This window comes from Eucyclogobius newberryi, unplaced genomic scaffold (assembly GCF_026437365.1).
Source record: "Eucyclogobius newberryi isolate DKJ021-1_F unplaced genomic scaffold, fEucNew1.0.hap1 SCAF_9, whole genome shotgun sequence".
NCBI lineage: Eukaryota > Metazoa > Chordata > Actinopteri > Gobiiformes > Gobiidae > Eucyclogobius > Eucyclogobius newberryi.
In genome coordinates, this window is record NW_027316532.1 from 29,875,073 (window position 1) to 29,901,707 (window position 26,635).

Sequence of the window (26,635 nt, forward strand, 5' to 3'; positions counted from 1 at the left end):
ATCTCAATGGGACACAGGTGAGCTTTGAAAATCCTTTATGTTTTCCTAGTTGCAAAATTAGAGTTAAAAGCTCACACCCACACGGATGTAAGTTTCACAAATATGTAATTGTCAAAACATCTCATTTGTGTGCAAGCACCATTTTACAAACAGATACACAAAGAGGAGAATAACCCAATTTAGCAGCGATTATAAGCTACTTCTCACTGACGCAACATTAGCCAATTAGCTCCCCAAACGCTGCATGTGGCCACAGCAATGCCCCTGTAGTTTGTGCAAAAAAAGTGCTTCCCAGTGCAAAATCGCTCAGCTGTTCTGGACCCCCATGAGTCATTGCATTAGCCGTTACCCCTGAGAGCCCGCCTCTTATAGTCTGATGAATATACAGCTTCTCTAATAAGCATCGCTATGATTCATTCCTGTCCTGCGCTGAGCTAACATAGAGGTCAGCTTGTCCGTGGCAGCGGTTAGAGACAAAACAGGCACAACTAGACGCAGACAGAGGAGATAGATCGCGAGATAAGTTTTATGGCAGAGGGAATGGCACAAAGGAAGACAAAAAATCTCAGTGATGTGTTTAAAGTGTCATTCATTTTTGGGGTTTTTGCTTCAGCAATAGTTTAATACTGTTCAAACAGACAATATCTTGGAAAATACTGTGTCACACGCTCACTGGATCATTTTTGTAAGATTTCAACTAAAAAGAAGTCCAGTCAACTTACGATTCTAGTTTTGTTAATTATTAGATTGATTGTAATACTCTTAGTAATAAAACCCCTCTCCAAAAAGATAATTGAGAGCTATATTGAACTTTCTTTGGGTTTGCAAAACAAGCAAATACATGGTAAATTACAACTTGCTCTTGTTATGCATAATTGTTACACTCTTATATTGACTTAAATGGCCCATACTGCCCATTACATTTAACCAAATACAATTTTCTGTTAGTACTTTTCTTATTTTCACCATTTTACCTTACATATCATCTATCATTTTTACTCCTCATGTAATTTCCCACTTTCTAGCCATCGTTCGACTCGTTTTGTCCACACCATCCTCCGAAAGAACTACCAAGATTCTGTGGCTGAATGTTGAAGGGGAATAATGTTTCGAGCTGTTATTCCCGACCACACCAGGCAGTGTAAAAAGCCTGCCGTGAAAGTCGAGAGACAGGAAATTTGTTTTAATACGGAATAATGGGTTGGACTTTCCTGGAAGGGTAGAAATCACATTGTAAACACAAAAGTGAAAGTAGCCTGACCTCTTTCACTTACCAACAACACCGGCGTGCCATACAATATTTTAATTGCTGCATGAGAAAAATGTTGTGGCAGGATCAGGGCTTGTAGATTTGGTGCAAGTGTGTGACGAGCTCCTTTTGTTAGACCTTAACCCTTCCCTGGAGTCCTTTTATTCCATGGTCTCTCAACCGTGGGCCTATGCAGCATGTGTGTGCATGTGTGTGTGTAGGTGTGTGTGTGTGTGTGTGTGTGTGTTTGTGTGTAATTGTTTGGCGTCCCTCTTAAAGGCAGCCTAAAGCACAGCTCAGACTGCTCAAACTAAGTTCATTGAAGGCAGTAAGCGCCACACTCCGGGATTTAGGAGCATCTTCAGCCTCTGAGAAAATAGATTAAACACAAGAGATTTTACAGACTTCATTAGGATTACATAGGTTTCTTAACACGACTATTGTGTGAAATTATTGCAATAAATCCACTATAAGCTAATCTGTTAAGACATTCATTCACTTGCACCTTGATGCAGATGTTTTCAAGGGACTTAAATGGGACTTAAATCTTCTTATGTGTGAATTGCAAATGGCTTGTCCTATATACCAAGCCTAAAGGCCATAGATGCTGGGTTGGCACAAGCAGTACCTAAGGCAGATCACAGGATGTCTTTGGAACGTTGTATATTTAAGTTCATTTTACGATAGAGTTGTCTAATTAATTGCATTTCCTATCATCTCATCACATATTTTTAGAATGGCTCTTTTGTAGCCAGCAGCATGAGATTCCAAATATCTCTTTGCCTAAGTTTGATCCATTTACAATATCAAATTAAGGGACTTTTGACCATCTGCTGTAATTTTCTAATCGCAATCAAATCAAGATTGCAATTCAAAACTGCACTTATTTAGCTAATATAATTTTCTTTGCAAACAATACATTATTCTGTCCTATTATGTAAAAAAAGCACACAAAACAAACTGCAAACCCTGTAGTTTAGACTTTAGCGTTTCAGATTCAAATGTTCTCTCAAATGTTAATGCTCTTTGAACATCAAAACATAAATCACATAACGCAATGTATGTCCAAATAAATCGTAATTAGATATTTTGCCTAAATCATTCTGCATTATTTACATATTATCTTGCCTGCTGTTGTAAAACTACCATACACATTGTGCCCATTGACAGCAAAGAAGATTTAAGCAGCGACAGCCGAGCCAGGGTTAGGATTTAGTGTCAGAAAGAGTTGTTTTATAATAAAAGAGAAGAGAAGCTGCTGAGATTATGGGCACACTGAGTCCCACGTACGTATTGCCGAGGGGATGCACATCTCTTGTTTGATTACGGTCTGACTGTGAAACAAACCATATTGAAAAAATTATTACTCAGACATCACAACAGTCCCTTCATTTCCTGACATGACAGATTTATATCACAGAGTTTACCGTCACCTTATCTTATCTGATGCTGACTTTCAGAGCCGTATCCCAAAACAACCGAGCAAGCGTCCTGGGACCTTCCCTTTGAAAGTTTTGTCTATCATTTCAGCCTTAAAAAAAATAGAAAAAAATATTTGAAACGTTTTTCTATTTTTTATTAATATCAGATTTGATTAATTTAGCTTTTATTTTGATTTCAGATTATTTGAAACAAAATTAACAAAACACCTCTTTAGGGAGCTATAAGTGAAAGAATCCAGCAGCTGAAAAAGTAGTGCACTCAAAATATCCCACAATGCACATTGAAAAGCAGTGTCCTGAGCTTGTCACGAAGACTGGTCAATATAGACCACAATGCATCGCAAGAATTGGAAAAACAGTGGACAGGGACAGATCTTTAACTGGACACAACACGACTGAATGAAAGCGGACAGAAGAGCTGTTTAAACGCTCTGTTGACCCGTAAACCACTCCTACATAAACTGTTGGCTGTAAAGTTGCTATCCTTAGCTTGAGCTGTAAAAAGATCACACCATCACAAGCAAAAAGTTGATCCATGTTAAATAAAACTGATTATTAGTCCATAAAAATGTGCTTGTCAGATTAATTTAACCAATAATAACTCCAGAAATCCATTTTTATCAGAGTTTTGCTGACTTTCTTCCTCCTAAGCCACCAGTCACATGACATGCGGCGAGGAGAAAGTAGTGTCCGAATACCTCTTTTGAGTGTACTATGAAGTCTGCTGAATACAGTGGGACTATGTAGTGATCGAGGGGTTAGGGGGCGAGTGTGGACATTTGGACACTGCCTAAGTATAAATAAATTGTGATAACCATCCAAATTGTGATTCGACTCATAGAAAATCGTGAAAATAATTGTTCGGCGTATTGCACCCCCCCACCTAAGTACACTCTAGAGTTTGACAGCAGCTTCGGTTCCATCCTGGTTGTTTATGAAGTCTTCGTCTCACATAGATCTAAGTTTTAGGGCTAGACTTGACTAAGTAACCACCTAGAGCTTTGGTCCATTTACAACAGAACAATGCATAACACCATCTTGCTGTCACGTTTTGTTCCCTTTGACAAGAGTACATGCAGCTCTCCGGGACCCGACTCATGGGGACTGATGTGAATTTTCACTCAGCTTCCCTCATATTTACTGCTGATACACAAACAATCATGTGCCACGCTCTCTTCCACCGCCGCCAATGCAGCTCGCTGTGAACGACGTGTAATCCAATTTCCTTTGTGTATTATTGTTATTATTTGTTGATATCAAAAAGCATCACAAATGTATTATAAATCATCACAATGTTTTATAAGACGGATTTCCATAAGATTTTGAGACGGTGTGCAACTTGAGAAGAAAGCACTGCAGCATGCATCATTCAAAGGAAATTTGTACCATCAACATGAACACAAAATATGCAATGATTCATTTTTTTCCCGCAGCAGATCAACAATCCTTTTTTTTTTTTTTTTTACACATTTTACACAATTTTCTGATATTTTTTCACAGGTTTTGCCCAATGGGAGCCGACTGAAATACATTTGAATTTACTGACTTGTTAACGTGTTGCATTCCTTTTCCATTAGGGGAAGGTTACCACCAGGAGCTGAATAAACGGTGTGATTTCTTTAACTTAGCATGAGTAACTTCTCGCTCAACGCTATTCTACAACTACTCCTAGAGCAAGAGACTGCCAAAACCCAATACGTTTAAATGTGGCAAATTAGCTACGACAAATGCTACTCGTGTGCTACCTCAGCTCTTTGCCTTCTTCGCAAGATAAACAGCAGCTGATAACGCACGTGAAAGATTATCCTGACGAACAAGCGTGCCGCGCCTGCTCAAAGTGAAGCTATTAACCGTAATATAAAAGACACACCGGCTGTCGGATTGCATTTGTCACCCTGGCACAACTACAGAGGCCGGCACCCGCGTGTGTGTGTACGTGGCGGTATATGGTGCATATGTTTGCGAGCTTCCTTTCAACTGATTCCTGTCATCTTCTCCAGACCTGTAGCACCAGTGGTAATAATAACATCCACTGTACAGCGTGCTCGAGAAGACGACCAGTGTGTGGGTGTCCCGGCACATAAAGAAGCACTTATGAAGAATATTAGTCTGTACATTGGCTCTCAGACGGTGAATGATCTTATTTGAAAAGAACTGTTGCATCATGGCAGGCATAACACAGCTTCATATATTGCAGAAAAAAGAGAAAATGTCTTGGCTCCACTATGGGGAAATTCCAGTGTTGGAATGTACAGTTCAAGTTCATAAATAAACTATTAGAAATGTACAGGTAGCTCAAGAATATAAGACTGCAACACTATTATGTACTGTAAGGTTTTGTTCTATGTAACATTATGGACAGAATAAATAGCAGTTGTTGAGTCTCCATGGAAATGTTATTGCTTTGCCTGGAATGTTCCGCAGCATGGCATTAAACTTGTCTTTCTCCATAGATAGAGAAAAGAAGGTGACGTCACCAGGCCAAGTTGCCGGTCAGATCTGTGGAGAGGCGACACCCACTCACAGTTGAGCAATGAAAACACCCCAGATAGATGTATGTTTAATGCAACGTTCTAGTCTAAACGATGACATCTTTATGGAGACAAGGAAACAACAAACCCCCCCACTGGAAACATTAGCTCATGTTTAAAGGTTTAAAGTACCTCCTGATTTAGTTGATTTTATCACTGCGTCACTGGGATAGTCGTAAAGAACATTTAGTTCGATTTTTCAGCACAAATCCTGAACCACTTAATCGCAGCATGTTAGGAGGGTGTGGGTCATTTGTTGTGGCTAATGGAAGTTGAGGGAATGGAAATAATTGGAACATAAAGGTTAAACTCACTTTATGATTTACCTGTGTTATTTTTCATTTTGAGGGGGGCTAAAATACTACCTAATACCTACAGGAAGTTAAAGGCCATGACTAGGGATAGGGCTATACATATTCAGAAGGGAAAGTGTCCTGCAGCACTAGCAGCAGATCAATAGTCATCCCTCAGCGTGGCTTGTGCTAAATCTACCCACTGAGATACGAGAAATCACTGCCTGGAAGAATACCATGGGTTAATTCCTGCCGCTTTGAGTGGATTACATTAAAGTAGGCTATAGTATAAAGGTAATGAGATTACTGTGTGGCTGTCGGGATTATGGGCTGCACAGACCAGGGCAGCAGTGGTCAGAGGTGGTATTGTTTCTGCATAAATCTCATTCACATTAGCTCGTTTAGCACATAGGAAAGAGGATTAATTGTGTCACTCACCAATAGATGCTCCACTCAGGATTGTTTTAGTCTTTATGCATATTTTGTGTATTTAATGTACAGCTGCAGTGTAGGGATGTGTAAGCCGGCGACCGTGCATGGGAAAGCAATTGTTTTCTTTTGTTAAGTCCTCATTCTATTAAGTAATTTGTACTAAGCATTAGCAGAGGTGAGTGCTCATTGAAACTTCAAAATCATATAACTGAAATTCAAATCATACGGTAAATGCCTCAACAGTAGTTTAAAAATCAACCTAACATATTTAAACTAGAACAATTGTTGAGCTTTTATGTTCTTGCAAGTATTCAACTAAATTCAGTATTGTACAAATTCTTTTTACTTATATTGATCCATCCACAATTTTCTATTCTATTGCTGTTGTCATATTAAAACCAAACAAAATGGCTTTCAATATTTTCTGATAATAAACAATATAGTCTATATTGTTTAATCGTTGTCATTAAAAGAAAGTCAAATGTATTCATCTTAAATCTGAACTCTGCTCTAAACCACATATTTGGACTGATTTAATGATTGGACGTAGACCTGTCGATTACAATGGCCCAAACATATCATCCAGATAATCTTTTTGACTTTTAAAACGATAGAAAAGTGTGCCGATTTGGCCACAAAGCTCAAACATACTTTTGTTCATGAGACTTATTTCTGGTTTATGGATCTGTGCTCAAGAAACAATGAAAAACTAGACTGACTTGTGCAAATATATCCCATTATATTCCATCTTTGCCATTGAATTCTATTAAAAGAGCTGGTGTTAATTACAACTACAGCACATTAGGCCTCCACAAGACGATAGCAGTTGAAATGAATGGCAAAAAGGCACTTCAAAGGGACTTAATTGTGCAGGATGTAACTGGAGCACGGCGCTGCACCTCCCAGCGAGCCGTGACAGGCGGCCCTCCTGAGTGAGGGGTGAAGACAAGATACAGTTGTTAGTTGACATGCCAAAGGAATGTGCTTAGATTACAGCAGATGCATCTTTGATTTATAGCTCGTAGTCGTGAGAGTCTTATCTTAAATCATCCTGCCCAACACCAATTCATACTCATTTTATTTCTGTCTGCTTCCAAAACTCCCCACCCATGGAGAGCACCGCTTTATCGTGATCATCTTTCATACTTTGGAAATGAGAAACCTATGAAGGGCCTCACGGTTTCTCTGGGAATCTGCTGGAAGTTTGCCAAGCAACGCTGTCTTAGATATTTCTAAAAGGAACAAATAATCATTTACACACTTTGTCAGTGCGCATTTGGACGCATTTGTCAAAGTTACAGTACGTGATGTAGTGTGGGAAAGTACACCGACTGGATATGCTGTATTATGTCCACCTGGCTGTACGCACAAAACAACTGTGTTCTCTGGCACATTACTGGACTGGACTAGCAGGAATCAAATTAGATTGAATCAAACCAGAGCTTCCCAGAAGGGTTGTTTCAGTATCATCTGATAAATCTAACTTTGGGGCTTCTCAAAACTCAAATATTCATATGTTTGATCACAATTTACAAAGGGGTTGCCCATCAGATTTGCTGATAATGTCCAATCATCTACACTTTAGTGGTCATAATGTTTTGCCAGATCGGAGTACACTGTAAAGCATTTGGTTTCACTTTTGCCTAAGTCTTGTTTGAACAGCGTTTTGGCTATAAAAGGTTATTGGTGCAGAATCAAGGCAGGTGTAAATATCGAGGGTTGACGGACACTAAGAACAGGTTGTCTTCAGTGCAGTGACAGACCGAAAAATTGAGCACGTTGAGTAAAAGGATACAGATAGGGGTTGACAGGGGTGACAGGAGAGGGAGGCGGGGTGAGGCCAGTCAGCTGCGGATCCCTCGTCTCTGCCTGAAGCCACAGTAGCTTTTCTTCTATGGGCAAAGGGTTCGGGAGGTGTGCTTCTGGTCAGTGGGAGCTAATTCACCGCAGGTAGTAGCCAAGCTCAAAGGAGATTGCCCATCATCTTTCCACACCTCCACATGGCGGGTGACAGTGGCAATGGGGGGGGGGGGGGGGGGGGGGGGGATGGTCTCTGATTGGTTGGGGGTCTTCAGCAGAGGATGCAGCTTTATGTTGACGTTACTACTGTCCATATTATAGATTTATTTACTCCTACTCCACTGATAACATTATTCCAGTTAGACTTTAAGCTAGAGGTGAGACATATATACAAATTTAGATCGTGTTTTGAATGTTTTTTTTTGTTTTAAATGCAAAATTTGAACATCAAGTCATTCGTTTGCAGTTTAAAATGCAACAAAAAGAGCTGATTAAGAATATGACATGAAAAAAGTTATTTTGGAAACTTTTAAATAAGGATGAATTTTGTACTTTAGCGTGTCATTTTACCACAATTTCAAATTTGTCTGATAATTAAACAACAACTAATATGCTTAAAGATATATTTTTAACACATTTCTGTTGAATTGACATACTGAATATCTCAATATCGCTATTGGGATCCAAAAAAAAATTGATATTATTTTTTGTTGATATAACCCACCCCTACTTAAACGTATTACAAATCATACTATTGCTGTTGTATTTAGACTATGATAATTCATAAACAGAGACACCATGCTAGTGAAACGTCTGTTTGCTTTCTACAGCATTCATAAAAACAGTCAGACTTATTCCAAGCTTAGTCCATTTGGAATAAAATGTACCATACATGTGATTTGAAGAATGTTCCGGGTCTTATTTGCTTTGAACAGGTGCAGGACCAAATCTATACCTACATATGATAATCTCCTAAAGTTTCTATTTAAATGTATGGACGCACAGTTTATTTATTCATCAGGCCACGCATTCTGAGCTTTTACACACACACACACACACACACACTGAAGTATACAAGCTAATGCAAACTGAATTCATGTTTTTGCCCGGGACGTTTAATTAAGTTAGTATTGCTGCTGCGACTATAAATACAATCTTTAGCGCACTGCCCTTACATTCTTGTTGTATATGTAGTAGACCTCGACAGAAAAAGCATTACTTTGTTGATTTAAAAAATATTGTTAGACTGTTTGGGGATTTCGCATCTCCTGGATTCACCTTTCCTGCTTTAAACTGCACTGTCTGTAGATGCTGTAGATTTATACTTTTATTCCCTTATGGCACAAGCAACTCAGAAAATCAGGATCTCGGAGATGTGTTTAGTGTCTGCATCTGTCCCCTGTCATTTTACATTTGTGAGACTTCTAAAGGTGTAATAAAGCAATTGCATTTGAGACTACAGCACCAAATGTAAACAGAATAGAAACTAGAGGTGGGAAATATATGGAAATGTAGATTATATTGCGAATGTTGTTTCGAAAATACGCAAAATGTTATTAATAAAAGAGTTAAAACGTATTAACAATAACAATATTCAGACGATATTATGTCAATCCAACAAAAGAGGTCTATTTGTTGAGGTTTAAATATCAGACAAATAAGAAATATGTGTACAAAGTGCAGAAATATCACATTTTACCCTTATTTGAAGATTACAAACATATTATATCTTCAAAACAACATTCACGCTTTTATAAACTTTCAAATGATGGTAAAATATTTCTGCACTTTTGTGATTCACTTTACATATGTCACATTTTCCTGACAATTAAACGGCTAATATGTTAAAAGACATGTTTTATTGTGAATTCCACCTTTGTGAATATCGCCCAGCCCTAATTTAGAAACTGCCCTCTCTTGGTGGATTTGATTGTTTTATAATCTCCCTGTCATTGGCCGTCTCATCCTCCCACCTCACATACTCACAGCAGTACTTTGTGTTGTACCGAGGCCCTGCTTAAACTCAGGCAGTGTAGCAGCACCTCTTCACATCCACTGCATGCTCCACAGGCAGCCTAATGGAGGAAATCAAAGCACTCAAATACGATTAGATGCACTACGCACGCCGCATTCAAATCAGAGCCACTTTGATTGATGTGCTGGTGCGTTTAAAATCTATGTACACATATTTTTAGAATATCACGGTGCTATCACTTTTCGCGTATGGAGTCTCACACTCCCGCAGAGGTTCCGGATCTGGATTTCCCCCTTTTCCTCCGGAGACGTCTCAAAAAATTAATGGCACGACACGGACATGGCATCGACACCTGCTCTTTGGTAACTAATGTCCGTAACACGGTTGTTTTCAGTTCGAAAGGCATTTAAAACTTAAAATCTGGTGTAAACTCCATAATGGATTAGAATTGATTTATTGTTAGCCATCATTTAAACAAGTGATCAATTATTATTAGTGCATTTGAAGTTTATTTTCATTTGTTTCACAATTGTTAATGTAATGTTAATAATCACACATATTATATACTAATAATAAGTGTGATTCTTTTTTATACTGAATATGTTTTTGTAATATTTAGACAATTATCACACTTATCCGTCTTATCATGCCTGAAGCATCGTCCTGAATGAATGCAAAAGCCTTACATAAAGTGCATCCCGAAGAATTATTTGAGATGTACAAATTCAATACTTTAAACTTGCGTACTGTGCATTTAACTTGCTTACTGAAATATTTTCTAATGTTTTGCACAGCCACCTTTTGTAAAAAACTATAAAATGTAATTACCGTTTACCTTGCACTTCTTCAATGCCCTGTCGCCACATGAAAAATGTTGTTATAGATTCTCCTCACTGGCTTTTGTCAAATGTACAGGGCCCACTATTTTCACCCAGACATAATGCCTTGGCCTGCAGCGCTGCATGAGTTACTGCGCACCTGTTTTATCAGTCTTGTGCTGGTAGAAAAGCAACTGAAGCTACAGTGAAGCGGTCGTCCAGGCAGCGTTGGGTAGAAGTTTAGCGTCACACTAGTGAAATTTAATCATCCGTGCCAAAAAAAATCTCCAAGGCAGAAATGATTGCCAGGCAGGAGGATGTTACTGTAATTATTGTCTTGTTTGCTGCAGACAGAGTGGCTTGAATGAGGCATAGTCGCTGGAAAAGCAAATATGTTTGTGGCACTAGACACTTAGCAGCAATTTACTCAACGGGAGACTTGTATGTATAAGCAAGGCCAGGGAAATAAATTGGAAATGATGGGTGCATGAGGGAATGTTAAAAGTCTGGAGTGGACATATGTCTGCCACTAGGTCAAGATTGAAAATGCAGTAAAATGTGCTGAGCTGAATACTTATTCCATCCAGCCCACCGGGTGTCAAACTAATGAGCTGACCTTACACTCGCTACAGGACAAGTACAACATTTAGATTCCATTTGACTACATTTTATATTGCTACATGTCTTAACTGTTTGATTCACTCACCTTCTGTTCAAGTGTATACATATAGTAGTCAAAGCTACTATGGGCTGTAGTCAGACAATGATTTACTGTCTCATTTATTGCCTCAGGGCGTCACCAGTTCACCAACAATTCTCTCTGATTGATGCCAGAATGTTCAAATATTGAGTTCATAATGTCATTAGTTTGCACTTTGCCTCTATCATAATACAGAAACTTATACTACATGTGTTTGTGTGTGTTTGAAGTATTATTATGCACTTACTCATATAGATCATGAAACTGTTCACAGAAAATGTACCTTAATGACCTGTATTTCCTGCCTCAGCAGCTCCCACATTGTCTGAAACGGTCACGTCGCCTGTGCCGCTGAGGACCACCACCACCACCACCACAACAAGCACCGTGCACAGAGTGGCCGGCAACACCACTGTCACCACTGTCCTCAAGGGGGGCAACCGAGGAGCGGCCAAGCAGCCTCCTCAGACCACGTCCCCTCCCACCACCCAGTCCTTACCCTTACCGGTGCGCTTCTGCGAGGCCACGGAGAAGAGAGAGATAATGTGGCCTCAGACCCAGAGGGGAATGCTGGTGGAGCGTCCCTGTCCCAAGGGAACCAGAGGTAAACATGGCTCCTCCACACCTCCAGGGCCTGGTGCCGCCAGAGCTGCTTTCATGTGACCTTATGAGTCCAGAGAGAGTGTTGTGCACCGTTTACCTGTAGCAGAGGCGGGTAGAGAAGCCCAGATATGTACTTAAGCAAGACAGTACTTTCAACTAATGTTACTGAGGAAGAAGTAGAACATAGCGGCCTAAATAATTACTAGTAGCAGTTTGGGCGTAAAATGTGACTTATGACAATTAGACAAAACATGATATAAAGCACAGATTCTGATATTTTCAAGGATGACACACAAAACAAATCATATCTGAAGGTAAGATGCAAGAGACTTTTGTCACTGTAGAATTTACTCACAGTGGGAAGAGAAACTTTACTCCAGTAAGTATTGTGTCAGAAAACTACTCTGTTTAAGTTAAACTGACTACCCACCTCTGCCTGTACACAATATCAATCTGTTACAAGTATCTTTGAAGCTGATCAGTCAAAGCATCACAACATCAGGAACAAGCCCAACAGTCTAAGCCCAGATGATTCTCAAGAGTTTGTGAAAGAAATATTGCGAGAATTCATCTGGCAGGTTGCAGTAAATTATCACGGAAAAGAAAATAATATCATATTCATTTGAAATTCAGATGCAAGTTACTGACAATCCATTTGTGCATTATTTCCATTTTATGTGAGGAAAAGCTATATTTTACTGACATGAGAATGTAATTTATAACAGAACATTACATCATCATGCCTCATTTAAATCAAACTAACCAATAGCAAAGCTCAAATAATTATAAAGTAATGCTTTATAATTGAGAGACATTAAAAACAGAAATGACTTAATAGGAAGAGCATTTTTCCCTTTTGCCCTCTTTCCGAGTAAAGACCATGAACAACTGCTGACTAACAAGACCGTGTAATCGCATTCGGCTTTTGCTTCGTCATTTGACATCGAAACATGATTTAGCAACGTGTGACGACAGGCTCAGCTGTGAGTCCCCGGAGCCCGCCCGGAGACGAGCATCCCTCATCTGATTGTGTGTGAAATCGCGTTAGCGTTCATCAGACGTGAGGCTAATTAGGACAGAAAAAACAAAGCGCCGGGCATTCGTAGCAGCAAGTGCAGGAGCTATTGGTAACATTCTGTCGGAGGAAGAATCTGAGTATTAACACATCTCGCGCTCATTTGTCCTCTCACTGAAATTATTCCGTTTGTTTATGTACACTTTTGTCTTTTTTATCGGCGCTCGGTTGCTCTTTAAAACAGATCATCAGCAAAGGACTAAATTGGATCTTGCTGGATTAAGATATGAATTTTCTTTTCTGTTCTTGTTTTTTCCCCGTCAGGCACAGCGTCTTATTTATGTGTCCTCTCCACTGGGGCCTGGCACCCAAGGGGCCCTGATCTCAGCAACTGCACCTCCCACTGGGTCAACCAAATCGCCCAGAAGGTTTGTATGCACGCTCCTCGGTCTCGCTGTGTGTTTTCAACTGCCTCCATTTCTTTAAACATGATTGAGGTAAACATTTCAGTTGAATTAATCAGTCGCAATGAATTAAAAGCGGGTGTCCTTGCGCGACTTTGTGCATTAAGTTTGATGAATTAGGTGGTTATTAAAACTGTCTTTGGCAAACATTATGGGACATGAACAGCTTACAATAAGAATGAGACTAAAAAAGCAGATTAAACATAAAAATATGACGACCTCCCAATATTCTGCTACACAAGAACGTAACTGTGATGCTTTGTGAGTTCTGTATTTACTTTTAATTTCTTCTAATATTTACTTTACCTTTACTAGAGGTGGGCAATATATCAAAATGTGATTATGTCGTAAATGTTTGGAAAGATATGCCACATTTTAATAGTGCGTATGTATTGTATATGGTAAAAATGCTGCAAAAAGAGCAATACACATTTTTAAAACTTTATGTTAAACTTTCAAATATAAGGTGATATGTTTGCAGTTTTGTGTTTAATTTTACATATGTGTCACATTTGCCTGATAATTTAACCCACACTAACACGTTTTAATACTGTACATGTTTTAACACATTTCATTTGGGTTCGTCTGAATATCATTATTGGGAAACTTCAAACTTTATTTTTGTCTATAATCACACCCCCTTAACCTTTACTTACAAACATACGCCACAGTGAAAGGAAAATCTGATAATCACAAGGTCGCAATGTACCAGTTACACCAGTTTATTTAAAAACCCTTTTGTCTTTTGTTATTTCAAGTCCTCACTCGAGTGCTGTCAGAAGTCTGAAAACAACAGCGAAACAATAGCGCCTCTCCAAGTCGCGTCTCCTTGCATTGTACGGAACATTATTCACTGTTTAAACCCCTGCAGATAAGAACCGGGGAAAACGCGGCGAACTTGGCCAACGAGCTCGCCAAGCACACCAAAGGACCCATCTACGCGGGCGACGTCAGCTCCTCGGTGCGTCTCATGGAGCAGCTGGTGGACATCCTGGACGCGCAGCTGCAAGAACTCAGGCCAAGTGAGAAGGATTCAGCGGGACGGAGCTTCAACAAGGTAACACAAGTGTCCTCACATTGTGCTTGTGCCTAATGGGCGGTGGAGTGTTTCGGAGCGCCAAAGAGTGTGACTGACCCTGCATTTTTTGGATGTAAACTTTCCCCACTCTCACGTTCAAACAAAAATACACACACAAGAAGACGAAAAAAAAAGAAGAGTGAGATTTTAAGAGATCTAATATAAGCAAACATCTCAAATTAACAAGGAATGACTAGTTTCGAGTTTGTGGATTTCCGCTCCCTGACAGTGGCAATAAAACCTTTTCTGATTCTGATTAAATTGGAAGTTACAGACTAGACATTGGAACATTATCAAACAAAAGCAACATCTTAACATCTGTGAAAAATGTATCTCAAAGCGGTAATTGTGGAGGAAAAAATACCATTATTTGACAATCTCCAGACTTGGTTTGACCCTTTGGCCATTTGCTGGAGGTCTTCTTTACCAATTTAAATCATTTCCAGGACGTGTTAAATAACAATTCCAACACCAACATATCCTTCTTCATAAAAAAAAGTGTGTCCAGCGTTTTGCACTGTTATCCTGTACACTATGTTCTGTGTTTCTTGAGCGGATCAAATACAATTATGTCCTTTGGGTAAATACATCGTCGGGGCCTCTTTAAAATGTCTCCAAAATTACAGTATGTGCCTGTTTGTGTTCTTTCTTTCTAATAAAAAAGCTTCAAAAGCGTGAAAGGACATGCAGGGCGTACATGAAGGTACTGAGGCTACTACAGCTCTGCCTGCTCACCCCCCCGTCCTCCCTCTCTTTCTGTCCGTGCATGGACCCTGCGCACTGTCATGTACCTCCCTCTCTTTCCCTATTCTCTGCTTTTTTGAGTAATTGCTTCACACGTAGTTATTGTACAGTAGTTTGCCAAAGTGATTTCGAAGTCAAAAAGAAGTCATATCCAAATACAAAGCTGCCTTTTGTTCTGTGCTATGACTGTTTCTGTGTATTTTTCCTCCTCATTTTCAGGTTCATGACATTGTGTTTTTTTCCTCCTAATGTTTATTTTACCAGCGCTGTGCAGTACTATTTTATATTGTGGGAATGCATTTCAGTTGTTCAGTTCAAAAACTAGATACAAACACAAAGGCAACACGCAGAATGGCATCTCAAGCATTCATTTATTATTCTTATTATTATTATTATTATTATTATTATTATTATATAGAGTATCATTTTTTAACTGTAAACCATTGTCATAAATTTCCATGTTTCTTCTGTGTTCATATTTTACACATTGACTTGAACAACTGAAATAACACTTTCTTATTTGTGTTATGATTTGTTTGTGAGTAGAATTGCATGTGTAGCTTTTTTTTTTTTTTAATGGTTTCATTCTCATCCATGATCCACCACCAAGTTAAGTTTTCAAGTTATTTGCATTGTCTATTAATACGCTTCCTCCTTTTGCCATTAAATAGCTTTCAAATACAATTGTGATTTATCTGCTCCAGCACTATCATTAGTCCCTTTACTGTGTTGTAAAAGACTCTCACATTTCACAAGGACACATGTTAGCTTTTATAGGTCGCTCAGGTCGCTCGGTTTAGGATGAAAGCCTTAAGATCTACGCAACGGAGGTCAAACCATTTGCCCGGATTTCTTCTTCTTTTTTTATTGTTGCCAAATTCACAAATCAAAAGCCATAAATATCCCTTCAACCGTCAGGGAGATCAGTGTCCTCCACCTGCCACCAAAGTCATCCCCCTCAATCCAGATACATCTCCTTTGGGAGGGCATTAAAATGGATTGAGCTAATTAGCCACTCAACGGCCGTAAAAGAGCTGGAAAAAGCTACTCGTCTCGGATAGCGCCAAAACATTACATGCGTCTGCTGTACATGTGTAAAATTATTTCGTTTAGCTCAGCTGATTGGAGGCATTATTGCGAGGCTTAATGTGATTGGCGACTTTTGGAGCGAGGTTTGCACGGCGCAGCACTATCTGACACCTGCCATACTTGATGCGCCATCACATCCCCGGCCCCGCCTCCCCCCCCACCAGCTGTCACCAACATCGATTACCTAATTAGACTCATTGATTTGATTTATTTTTTTCTTCTCAAGGTACAAAAAGCACTGCAGTGTCTGGATACTGACAGTTTATTCTGTCTTTGCCAGGTTGGGGTGACTTGAGGTTACCGATAAATGCAATCCATCTTGTGTGATGTGTAAAGTTAAATTAAGCTATTGAACTTTTCCTCCCAAATAATGAGAGGTTAAAGACATTCTTAGTTGTTGTAGTTTTAAAGGACTTGTCGGAGTTGCGATTGGCTCGATGCAGTGACCCCGCTGTGTGGCCACTGTCGAAACGTCCTTGAAACTGAATCTGCTGCATCTCCCGTGACGCCGCTACCCTATTTCCCCTTTGCATTACGCCTTTGTCAATGATACAGAAAATTCCGTCGGCTTTGATGACTTTCTCAAGTACAGGCACTCAATGTTGATGAGATGGTGGAAACACATTTGAACTTTTCACTAATAAATGCGGCTTTAATTTCTCTGCTCTATAGTATTCTGCTTTTTGGGTGTGCCTATATTAGGGGCATTAGTATGATGATTATGTAATGATCAGATTTGTGATTTCCGTTTTAATAATAGGATTCTGTTCAAAGTTTTTAAGTTTATTTTTTTGATTAACTTTGATTAAGTTATTACATTTCTTTTATTATACATTTCTTTTATTATATATTTATTTTATTATGCATTTCTTTTATTTTATTTATTTTATTTATTTTATTTATTTTATTTATTTTATTTATTTTATTTATTTTATTTATTTTATTTATTTTATTTATTGTATCTATTGTATTTATTTATTTTATTTATTTTAGTTCAAGAGAATTGTCAAAAAGTCTGAAATATGCCTATGAACTGACAAACAAATACAAGAATCACATGTATTTCAGGACATATTTGTGCAGATCTAAACTAGCATTGGCCTTTTTATGCAGGAAAAAAGACATTATATTTTGATGTTTGTGGAGGAAATTACAATATCTACTTTGCAATTCGCATCTGCTCAACTTACGATTTCGATCCAGTCGCGATCCCTCATTTAGCCCTGCCCCCGTTCACCCTTCATTCTCTTCATTTGTGCGCATGCCACATCTCCTCCCCATCAAATGGCCTAATGCAAGTGTTTCTTTATTATTTTGTCTCTGCATTCTGTCGCTACGCAGGCCATAGTGGACACGGTGGACAACCTCCTGCGACCGGAGGCGCTGAAGTCCTGGCACGACATGAACAGCACGGAGCAGACGCACGCGGCCACCATGCTCCTGGACACGCTGGAGGAGGGCGCCTTCGTGCTCGCCGACAACCTCATGGAACCTGCCATCGTCAAAGTGCCAGCGGACAACATCAGTGAGTCAGACATTCTCACGAGCTCATCCAAGAAGTTATGTTGTTGTATTGATGTCCAGATACCAATCGATACTGAATCTTGTATCGAAACTCACAGAACACACACAGATATGTAGAAGGGATTTAAACACTAGTGTAAGATTGCATGGTTATAGTAAAGAAACTACGAGTATTTGTGTTGAAAATGCAAATGATTGTGTGTCTCAGAACTTGTATAAGAAACTCTTATCATCGTCTGTTGAAAATGACTCTGTGGTCTAAAAAAAAGTATCAAGTTTTGTCCTGTTTATTGAAAATGAGCTGTGCATGCTTGTATCCTGGATTGTAGATGAAGTTGTATGTAGATTTATCACATGTCGTCAGCTGAAAGTGATATAAATATATAGCTATTGGATATTTGAGCTGTACATGTGGCTTCAGAGAGAAAAATGTACATCTCAGTAACTATTTCTTCTCAATCGAAAGAAAATTCACCCCTGAACTGGAAGAACCACAGTTTTAAGTCAAAGTCTGTGCACTATATTTTCGCTTCCTTCTATTTGATTGTTCTTTTATTGCTGCGTCGTGTTCTTCCGACATGGACATACATTTCTTTCCTCATATGGCCTTTTCTAACAACCGGGCTGATACTGCACAATACTGTACGCCGAGCATTTTGTTTCCCGTGATGGGAAAACAAGACTGCATTAAAAAGAAAGGACTTTGTTTTTTTATAATAAGCGTTTAAACCCCGAGGGAGCGGCAAAACAACGCATATTAGGTTTAACGAGTCGCTTACTGACAAAGTGATGTATATGGGACAATTAAAGGGACTGGATTCTGTGATTGCGCACGCTTAGTTACAAATGTGTGCGTCTAGACCTTGTAACTCTATACATTAATGCGACCATTAGCCCGCTGCACTGTCAGAAAACTGCATTGTTTATCTTGAGCGTCTTCGTCCGTGATTTTCTTTTGATGTTTGCATATGAAAGAGAAAATTTGCAGCCACTTAAGATCTAGATCGCATATTACTCACATGTATTTGGGTCTTAATGGGATGAAATCAGGCCTGGGTCTGTGAATGGTGCTTTTATCACTGAGCTCATTGTGTGTGATTTAGTGGAGCCATCAGTGCAACCCCCGCCCCATCACTATAAAGACCGGACAAAAAGCTTTTGTATCAATATAGTCTTATTTCAATTTTATGTCTTTGCAAGTGAAATGTTGACTCTGAACTTAACCTTTTCCCAGTCCTGGACGTGTATGTGCTCAGCACCGACGGCCAAGTCCAGGACTTTAAGTTTCCGCAGACGAGCAAAGGAGGAATCTCTATCCAGCTCTCGGCCAATACAGTCAAACTCAACAGTCGCAATGGTACGTTTGACCACTTAATGCACATAATGCACTGTCAGTTTGTGTTTGTTGTTCTTTCTTTCATTATTTGTTGAATTCCAAAAGCCATTTTTAATCAACAATATTACATTATTAGGATCTGTTTAATTTTCCGACTAGTTTCTAGAATGTGCTCTAAAATACAAAATACTGCATTTTTTACTGCATCCGGACTATAAGTTGCAACTTTTTTCACAGTTTTGGCTGGGATGCGACTTATACTTACATTTATACTTGTATACTTACTCTGGAGCGACTTATATGTGATATTATTTGTTATTTTTACACTTGCAACCGCATTTCATACTCCAGTGCAACTTATATATGTTTTTTTCTTCTCTATTATGCATTTTTTGACTTATAATCCAGAAAATACGGTCATTTGTAATAATCAAAGGTGCGTTTAGGAAAAATACTACAAAAATTCTGTCGAACTCAACTAATTTAAAGTGGAAAGTCTATAAATGGAACCTGTAGTTTCTTATAAAATACGATGCTACAAATCTGTAGTTCAATTCAACACACCATCCACAGCCCAAAAGTATTTCACAGATGTACTATTTATATCTAATTGATGATGAATCCTTTCCCAACCGGTGTTATTCTCAATCACAGACAGACACACTCTCCTGTTGCATTGCATTTAAACTGAAAACGAACTTTACCACTTTTTGTTGCAGGAGTCGCCAAACTCGTCTTCGTCCTGTACAAAAACCTGGGCCAGTTCCTCAGCACCGAGAACGCCACCATCAAAATGGCCAACGAGGCTTATGGTCGCAACGTGTCTGTGGCTGTCAACTCGGACATCATCGCCGCTTCAATCAACAAGGAGTCCAGCCGCGTCTTCATTAACGACCCCGTGGTGTTCACCCTGGAGCACATCGACGTGAGTGGATAGAATAGACGTTTCATATTAAAAACTCCAGGAGGGATGATCCGGAGTAGGCGCAGATCTGCCATTTGCATTGGTAATGTCGAGCGGAGGTCAGGCAGTAGATTATTTAAGCCACCGAACGTCAAATTAAAAGTCTTCAAGTGAATTCCTAATAATACATAATTCGTTAATCAAAATTGGGAAATAAATGATTTTCTTTTGTAATGGCTTGGATTGGCGCCGAGATTAGCCATACAATCTTGGCTGAAATTACTGCAGCTCCCAATTATCTTCGTAAATTCGTCACCATAGTTCCCAGAGGGGCACGCAGTACTTCATATTTTATCACCGAATTATTACAGTTCCAGAGACGGGCAATCAAACAATTACGTTATTAAAGCTCTCATATGATGCCGCGGTTGATTTGGCAAAGCACGTGCCAAATGAGATCCAACGTACAGTAAGGATCATAAGGGCCGCCGAGCGAAACATCCCGTTCTTATCGACGCTGAGCGAATACTTTGTACAAGTAGGGGGTAAATGGCCTCTGCGTTGTACATGTACTTCTGTTGGAGGCAGTCGATTATTTGGACACTTGAGCATATCTCTTGTTCTTCGCAGATGGAGCACTACTTCAACTCCAATTGCTCGTTCTGGAACTACTCAGAGCGGAGCATGATGGGATACTGGTCGACGCAGGGCTGCAAACTGTTGGACTCCAACAAAACACACACCACCTGCTCCTGCAGCCATCTCACCAACTTTGCCATACTGATGGCACATCGACAACTAACTGTAAGTCACCGCTCCCTTTTTGTCTTTTTTTTTATATAAGGAGCCTACTTATATCCATCGTTTTGGCTGCTTTTTTATAATTTGTTCTTGTGTCTGGCGCAGAAACATTAACAATACAAAATCAGAACCATAAATCATTACGCTTGTTTTCCACTAGGTCTAGTTTCTTCCTCACCGATAATTGCTCAGCCCTTTTATCTTATGATTTTCAGTTTTATATTGAATATTATACAGAAATCTTACCAATTGACTCAATTTGTGGTAAATCTCTGCTCCACCTTTTGTTTTTTCACTGCCATAACATTATAAATGCACTTTTTTAACGTTAAACCTGTTTGTTTTCCTCAGAATAAATCAAGTACAGGGAAAAGTGGACTAATGCGTGAACACAACCGTCTAAATATCACACGTAATGACATAAACCAATAAAGAGTGTCATAACAGACTGTAGGAAGGAGCAAAATGATGTGTAAAATCTGATCGAACATAGCACACAAAACGCAGTGTCCGCAGTGAGGTTTTTGCGACATGCCTGCAGTGTATAACGTGATCCTTGTGCCGTGTCTGCAGGTGAACGACAGGGTGCACGAGCTGCTCCTGACCGTGATCACTCGAGTGGGCATCGTCGTGTCTCTGGTCTGTCTCAGCGTCAGCATCTTCACCTTCTGCTTCTTCAGAGGTCTTCAGAGCGACCGCAACACCATCCACAAGAACCTCTGCATCAACCTGTTCATCGCAGAGCTCATTTTCCTCATTGGCATCGACATGACGGAGCCCAGGGTAACACCAGATTATTGTTTGTTGTTGTTGTTGTTGTTTGATTCATTCACTTTATTGAGAGGCCGTGAAAGTTACAAATGACCGTATTTTCTGGATTATAAATAAAAAAATGCATAATAGAGAAGAAAAAAACATATATAAGTTGCACTGGAGTATGAAATAATGTTGCAAGTGTGAAAATAACAAATAATATCACATATAAGTCGCTCCGGAGTATAAGTATATAATATAAATATAAGTATAAGTCGCACCTCGGCCAAAACGATGAAAAAGGTGCGACTTATAGTCCGGAAAATACGGTAAAATACTGCTTCCTTCTAGTCGATAATTGAGATTGTTCAGATCACACTATAATCGTAAGAAGCAAAACATTTGAATGGTGATGATTTTTCAAGCCATAATAAGTATTTTTAGTTCAATCTATAGTAAAAAACAGACTTAAATGCAAAGTATTTTTATTTGTCAGTTTTTGTCACACTGCACAACATTAAAAGTTGGATTTCCTAAAGTTCGTCACAGATTTGAGTCATAGCAACGCATTAGAAAATTGGAATGAAAGCAAATTATAGAGTTCAAGGTAATAATAAGTTTTACACAATAATTTTCTATTGTCACATCCTAATTCTAATTTAATTCTACTTCAAAATCTGTTTAAATCAATGGTAATCTGATTAACTACTTGAGGGGGAAACGTGGTACTGCACTTTACGCATTAAAAACATCACTCACTCAAGTATCACACAATGATGCTTCATTTTGTATAATTTATCGCACAATTTATTGCACAATAAACTTAACACAAATAGGTTTTCACCATCTTCTACATTTATTACTAATGAAAATAATGTCTAGTGGATTTAATCAAGGAGGGATGAAATAGTCATTTGATTGCAGTAAAACACATTGGGCCAAGACTAAACTGCTAGCCTTTTATGCCTTTTTAAAATGACACTTGCAACTCTTCAAATGTTCCTTGCGTACTCTTTAAATACACGTTAATGCTACTAAGCACAACTACAACATCCCATTGGCAGACTGTTTGTTTCCTAACCTCCCTGACATGACACGACAAGGCCAAAACCATTAATATAGATTACTAAGGGACCATGTCTTCCACTTGACAGCTCTTTTCTCTTCTCTCACTTAAAGCCACACTGTTGCCATGGCTCTGCCCGCCGCCGTAGCATTTTCAACACATCTCGCCGCTACATTTGCGCTTGACGTGAAAAGCATTTCGCCGCGTACAGGTGGGAATCGAGGCTTCAAACGGCGAGCTGTGTAATTAAATCTTCCAACACTGGCTTTCCAATAATCCCCCTGACGGAAAGCTGAACCTGTGACGGTGGCGGATGAATATTCATTTATTTTATCATATTTTATTGAGAAATTGCTCTGCTGAATAGGCGAGGCGGTAGTAGTCGGTGTGACATTTAAGTGGATTTATTAAAGGGCCACTGAAACATATTGTGTCTTGTGAGAAAATGTGATGAGTGAAAGCGTCATAATAAAGTCATATGAAGGAAACCAGGTAAATGTGTCGATGTGGTTAGCCAGACAGAAGAAAACAACGAAAAACATTGTTCACCATATAACCCGAACCCATATACTGCACATTTTATAAAACAGAACCGTTTCCAAAGTGCTGCACAGACACAACAATAAAAAAAACTAACAAAAAGGATTATAAGCGCTTAATTTGTCTGACTAAACGATAAAACCAGTCAAATCAAATCCAAGCCAAACCATAAAACAGCAATAATTAAGCATAATAAATGTAAATGAAAATACTTTACAATAAAACTTTGCATCAAAAGGCATTGTAGGTCAATTTATAACAATTCTACTGTGATGGACGGATTAATAAAGCTCATTATGGTCATTCACACAGCTCATTGTTCTAACACTATCTGTAAATTCATTGCCTGAGTCTGTCTTTTCGTGGTTTTGGTCGTTCTCTCAGATCGGATGTGCCATCATCGCGGGGATTCTCCATTTCTTCTTCTTGGCTTCCTTCACCTGGATGTGTCTGGAGGGGGTCCAGCTGTACCTCATGCTCGTGGAGGTCTTTGAAAGTGAATACTCTCGGAAAAAGTACTATTACGTGTCAGGCTACCTCTTTCCTGCAATAGTGGTCGGCGTGTCGGCTGCTATCGACTACAGGAGCTATGGGACTGACAAAGCGTGAGTGTACTTTGTAAATAAAGTCTTTCAAAATAGTGCATGCTACAGTGTTAGACTAGTTTGTCTGTTTCTCTGTCAGAAGATATTCTCTCATCGTTTTAGTCCGCGCATCCCCGGAGAGCGCACCAAAACATTTGAGCTCTTTTGCCAGGGATGGGATGGGCAGCTCTTAAATATTTCATGTCATTTGAAAGGGGCCGACAGACTCAACACTGCGGTTTCAGAGGGGTGCGTCTACATTAAGGCTTTTCTGCACAAAGACCCTCCAGTGACCTCTTGTTTGTAAATGCTTTTTTAAAAGAGACAAGCTCAGCGCAGAAAACTCCTGATTAATGGACACGGCCAAGCATGCACTGGGTCTAGAGACTAAAAGATGTTTTTTAAAGACTCTACCAGAAATGGCAAGACTGTTAGTTATTATCACAGTGAATTAAGAATGTATAATGTACGATCATTACATAGTATTTCACAATTTTTACATTGTAATGCTAGAGATGAGTAATATGAATATTGTTTGGAACATTTGAATATCGAGTATTGGTGATATTTCTGCACAATTTTACAGACATTTCACAATTGTCTGAACGTTTAACCTCAACTAATAACCCAACAAAGATCGAGCCTCAGATTATATGCACTTTTTTAGATGTTATATGTTGAAGTGCTTCTTATACATTACATTTTTGACCATTGTAGCGGTGCTGGTGTAGCTCCTGTGAACACTGTCCCAGGGCTAAAATGTCTTTCCTCGTCCTGTAGGTGCTGGCTAAGTGTGGATAATCATTTCATATGGAGTTTCATAGGACCTGTCACCTTTATCATCATGGTAAGCTGCTACTCTACTACTATGTGTGTGTGTGAGGGGGGCGGAGGGGCTCAGATCAAAGTGATGCTGTGAAAGGCAGTTTTAAAATCAGTGCATTTATAGGATTAGCCTTGTGGAGCCTTATTGGTGCTGGCACCAATGTTTCTTAATTAACCTGTCTGGACAGGTTAATTAAGAAATCTAATTTTGAAATAGATCCATTTTATTTGTACTGATGGGATTGATGGACACGGTTGCATTTATATAAGATGTTGGTGGTAGTGGTCACAAGTAAAATATTATATGTAGCCTTGGATAAAATGACTGGAATTTAAGTTGTTAATCTTTATTAGTGGTTATGACCTGTGATGTAGCATATTTCACTGTTTTAAAAATGTTTTCGTCTGGTTACACTATCATTTAGCTTGGTTTAAGAACATTAATCACATTAATTCACCCCATTGGTAATCTAATCTATTGGGTGTAATACCACTTTCATCCAGGAGTGTTGCATTATCTAATCTATAAATACATTTTTGCTGTGAATGTTGCTTCTAAACTCCTATAAACACACACTTTTTTATCTTTCACACTGTTAACATAGCACATAATTTGTGTTTTACCCATACTATATGAATTATACTGAATTTATATCCCGACCTGCAGCTTGCTTTTTGTGTGTTAAAAGCCCTCTTTTTAGCAGAGTAGAGGCGAAAGCATCTCATGTGTTTGGCCAAGACCTGCTCGGGTGAAGGACATACAGCATATCATATTGACATATGTACCATTGAGGCATGCAATTATTTACTGGTCATGACATTATTATCCCCCGCTCCATCAGAGAGGCTTGGAAGAATGAGACCTCGGGGAGTCTTACAGGCGAGCATGAGGAAAACGGGATTGGGAATAGCAGGTGGTATTGCAGGGATATTTGGACACGTATTGGTTTGCCCTTCTACTCCCACCGAGGGATGAGGAAGTCTTCTGTTGAGATGTTTGTTCAGCACTGTGTTCATTATCCGGCATTTTGGTCTTTACAGTATGTACCAATGACCTCTGCCTAGCATCAAACTGACATTGTGGATATAGCTGAGGCAGGGGGCTCCCCGTGTCAAACCTGTCTCAAAGCACAATGAAGAGCTTTTAGAAGTGAAGAAACCCAGCGACTTTTTGTCTGCAGGATTAATAAAAAAAAACGAGGGAACGGAGAGTTGTCTGGACTCAGTGTGTTCAAATGGAGACATGGCTGTTTCTGTGTCTGGTTTTAAAAAATGGAGGAAAACAGAAGGCTGGTGCTGCGTGATGTGTTGAAAGTTGAGCAGTGTTCTTTGTTTTTCTGTTTTTGATACTGTTCTTGATGTGAAACCGTATGCAACACCAAGCAAAAAGAAAATAAGACGAGTTAGGACACTGCAACATGTCTTATCTCACACTATTAAGAACATTATAGAACAACAAAATATATATATATATATATATATATATATATATATATATATATATATATATATATATATATATATATATCATTTTTACGGGTTTGGGAGTCTTTTTTCAGTATAATTAACACATAATGATGCTGATTTTGCAGTGCAGGGTTTTAAAAGTCGTATTAACACATAAAGATCTACAGTAATTGCCGTTTTTCTGACAAGAATTACAACTGCGATGAGGTTAACGATTTGTATTTTAATAACTGGATTCTATTCAAATTTCAGGAGATGTTTGTGCAGGTTTAAATGACAGGAATAACATTTTTTTAGGCAGAATAACGCAAGATAAGCAGAGTAAATGACGCTTTTTTTTTTCGCGATTAGCTTCCATTCCACTGTTTTCTCAGCACGTCCTTGTAGAAAAGTATGCAAGGTGACAGGGCCGAGCAAACTGAATAGAACCCGTGCGATTTCCTTTGTGCTTTCTGTTCCTAAGGCTGCTCGTAACACGTGCGCTCACAAACGAGGCTCGCTTGCGAACATTGTATTCAAACAAACAGATATTTTTCCTTGTCTCAGCAAATGCTCGGCCAGCCACTCAGGAACCTTCGTCTAAATTAGCTCTTCATTGTTTT

General features: G+C 39.1%; 1 protein-coding gene across 43 annotated transcripts in view; it reads left to right on the plus strand.

Moving 5' to 3' along the window:
* The window catches only part of adgrl2a (adhesion G protein-coupled receptor L2a), a 118,094-nt gene that overhangs the window by 75,041 nt on the left and 16,418 nt on the right, over positions 1-26,635 (plus strand). For 21 of the 43 annotated variants that reach the window (XM_072439004.1, XM_072438999.1, XM_072439001.1 and 18 more), the window contains 11 exons: positions 11,551-11,844; positions 13,183-13,286; positions 14,194-14,379; positions 15,065-15,103; positions 17,575-17,758; positions 18,992-19,114; positions 19,813-20,018; positions 20,628-20,801; positions 21,372-21,581; positions 23,542-23,762; positions 24,522-24,588. In XM_072439004.1, the coding sequence (XP_072295105.1) occupies positions 11,551-11,844; positions 13,183-13,286; positions 14,194-14,379; positions 15,065-15,103; positions 17,575-17,758; positions 18,992-19,114; positions 19,813-20,018; positions 20,628-20,801; positions 21,372-21,581; positions 23,542-23,762; positions 24,522-24,588 (1,808 nt within the window). The remainder of the gene's footprint in view (positions 1-11,550; positions 11,845-13,182; positions 13,287-14,193; positions 14,380-15,064; positions 15,104-17,574; positions 17,759-18,991; positions 19,115-19,812; positions 20,019-20,627; positions 20,802-21,371; positions 21,582-23,541; positions 23,763-24,521; positions 24,589-26,635) is intronic. The other 22 variants (XM_072438959.1, XM_072438961.1, XM_072438966.1 and 19 more) reach the window with 3 other exon arrangements.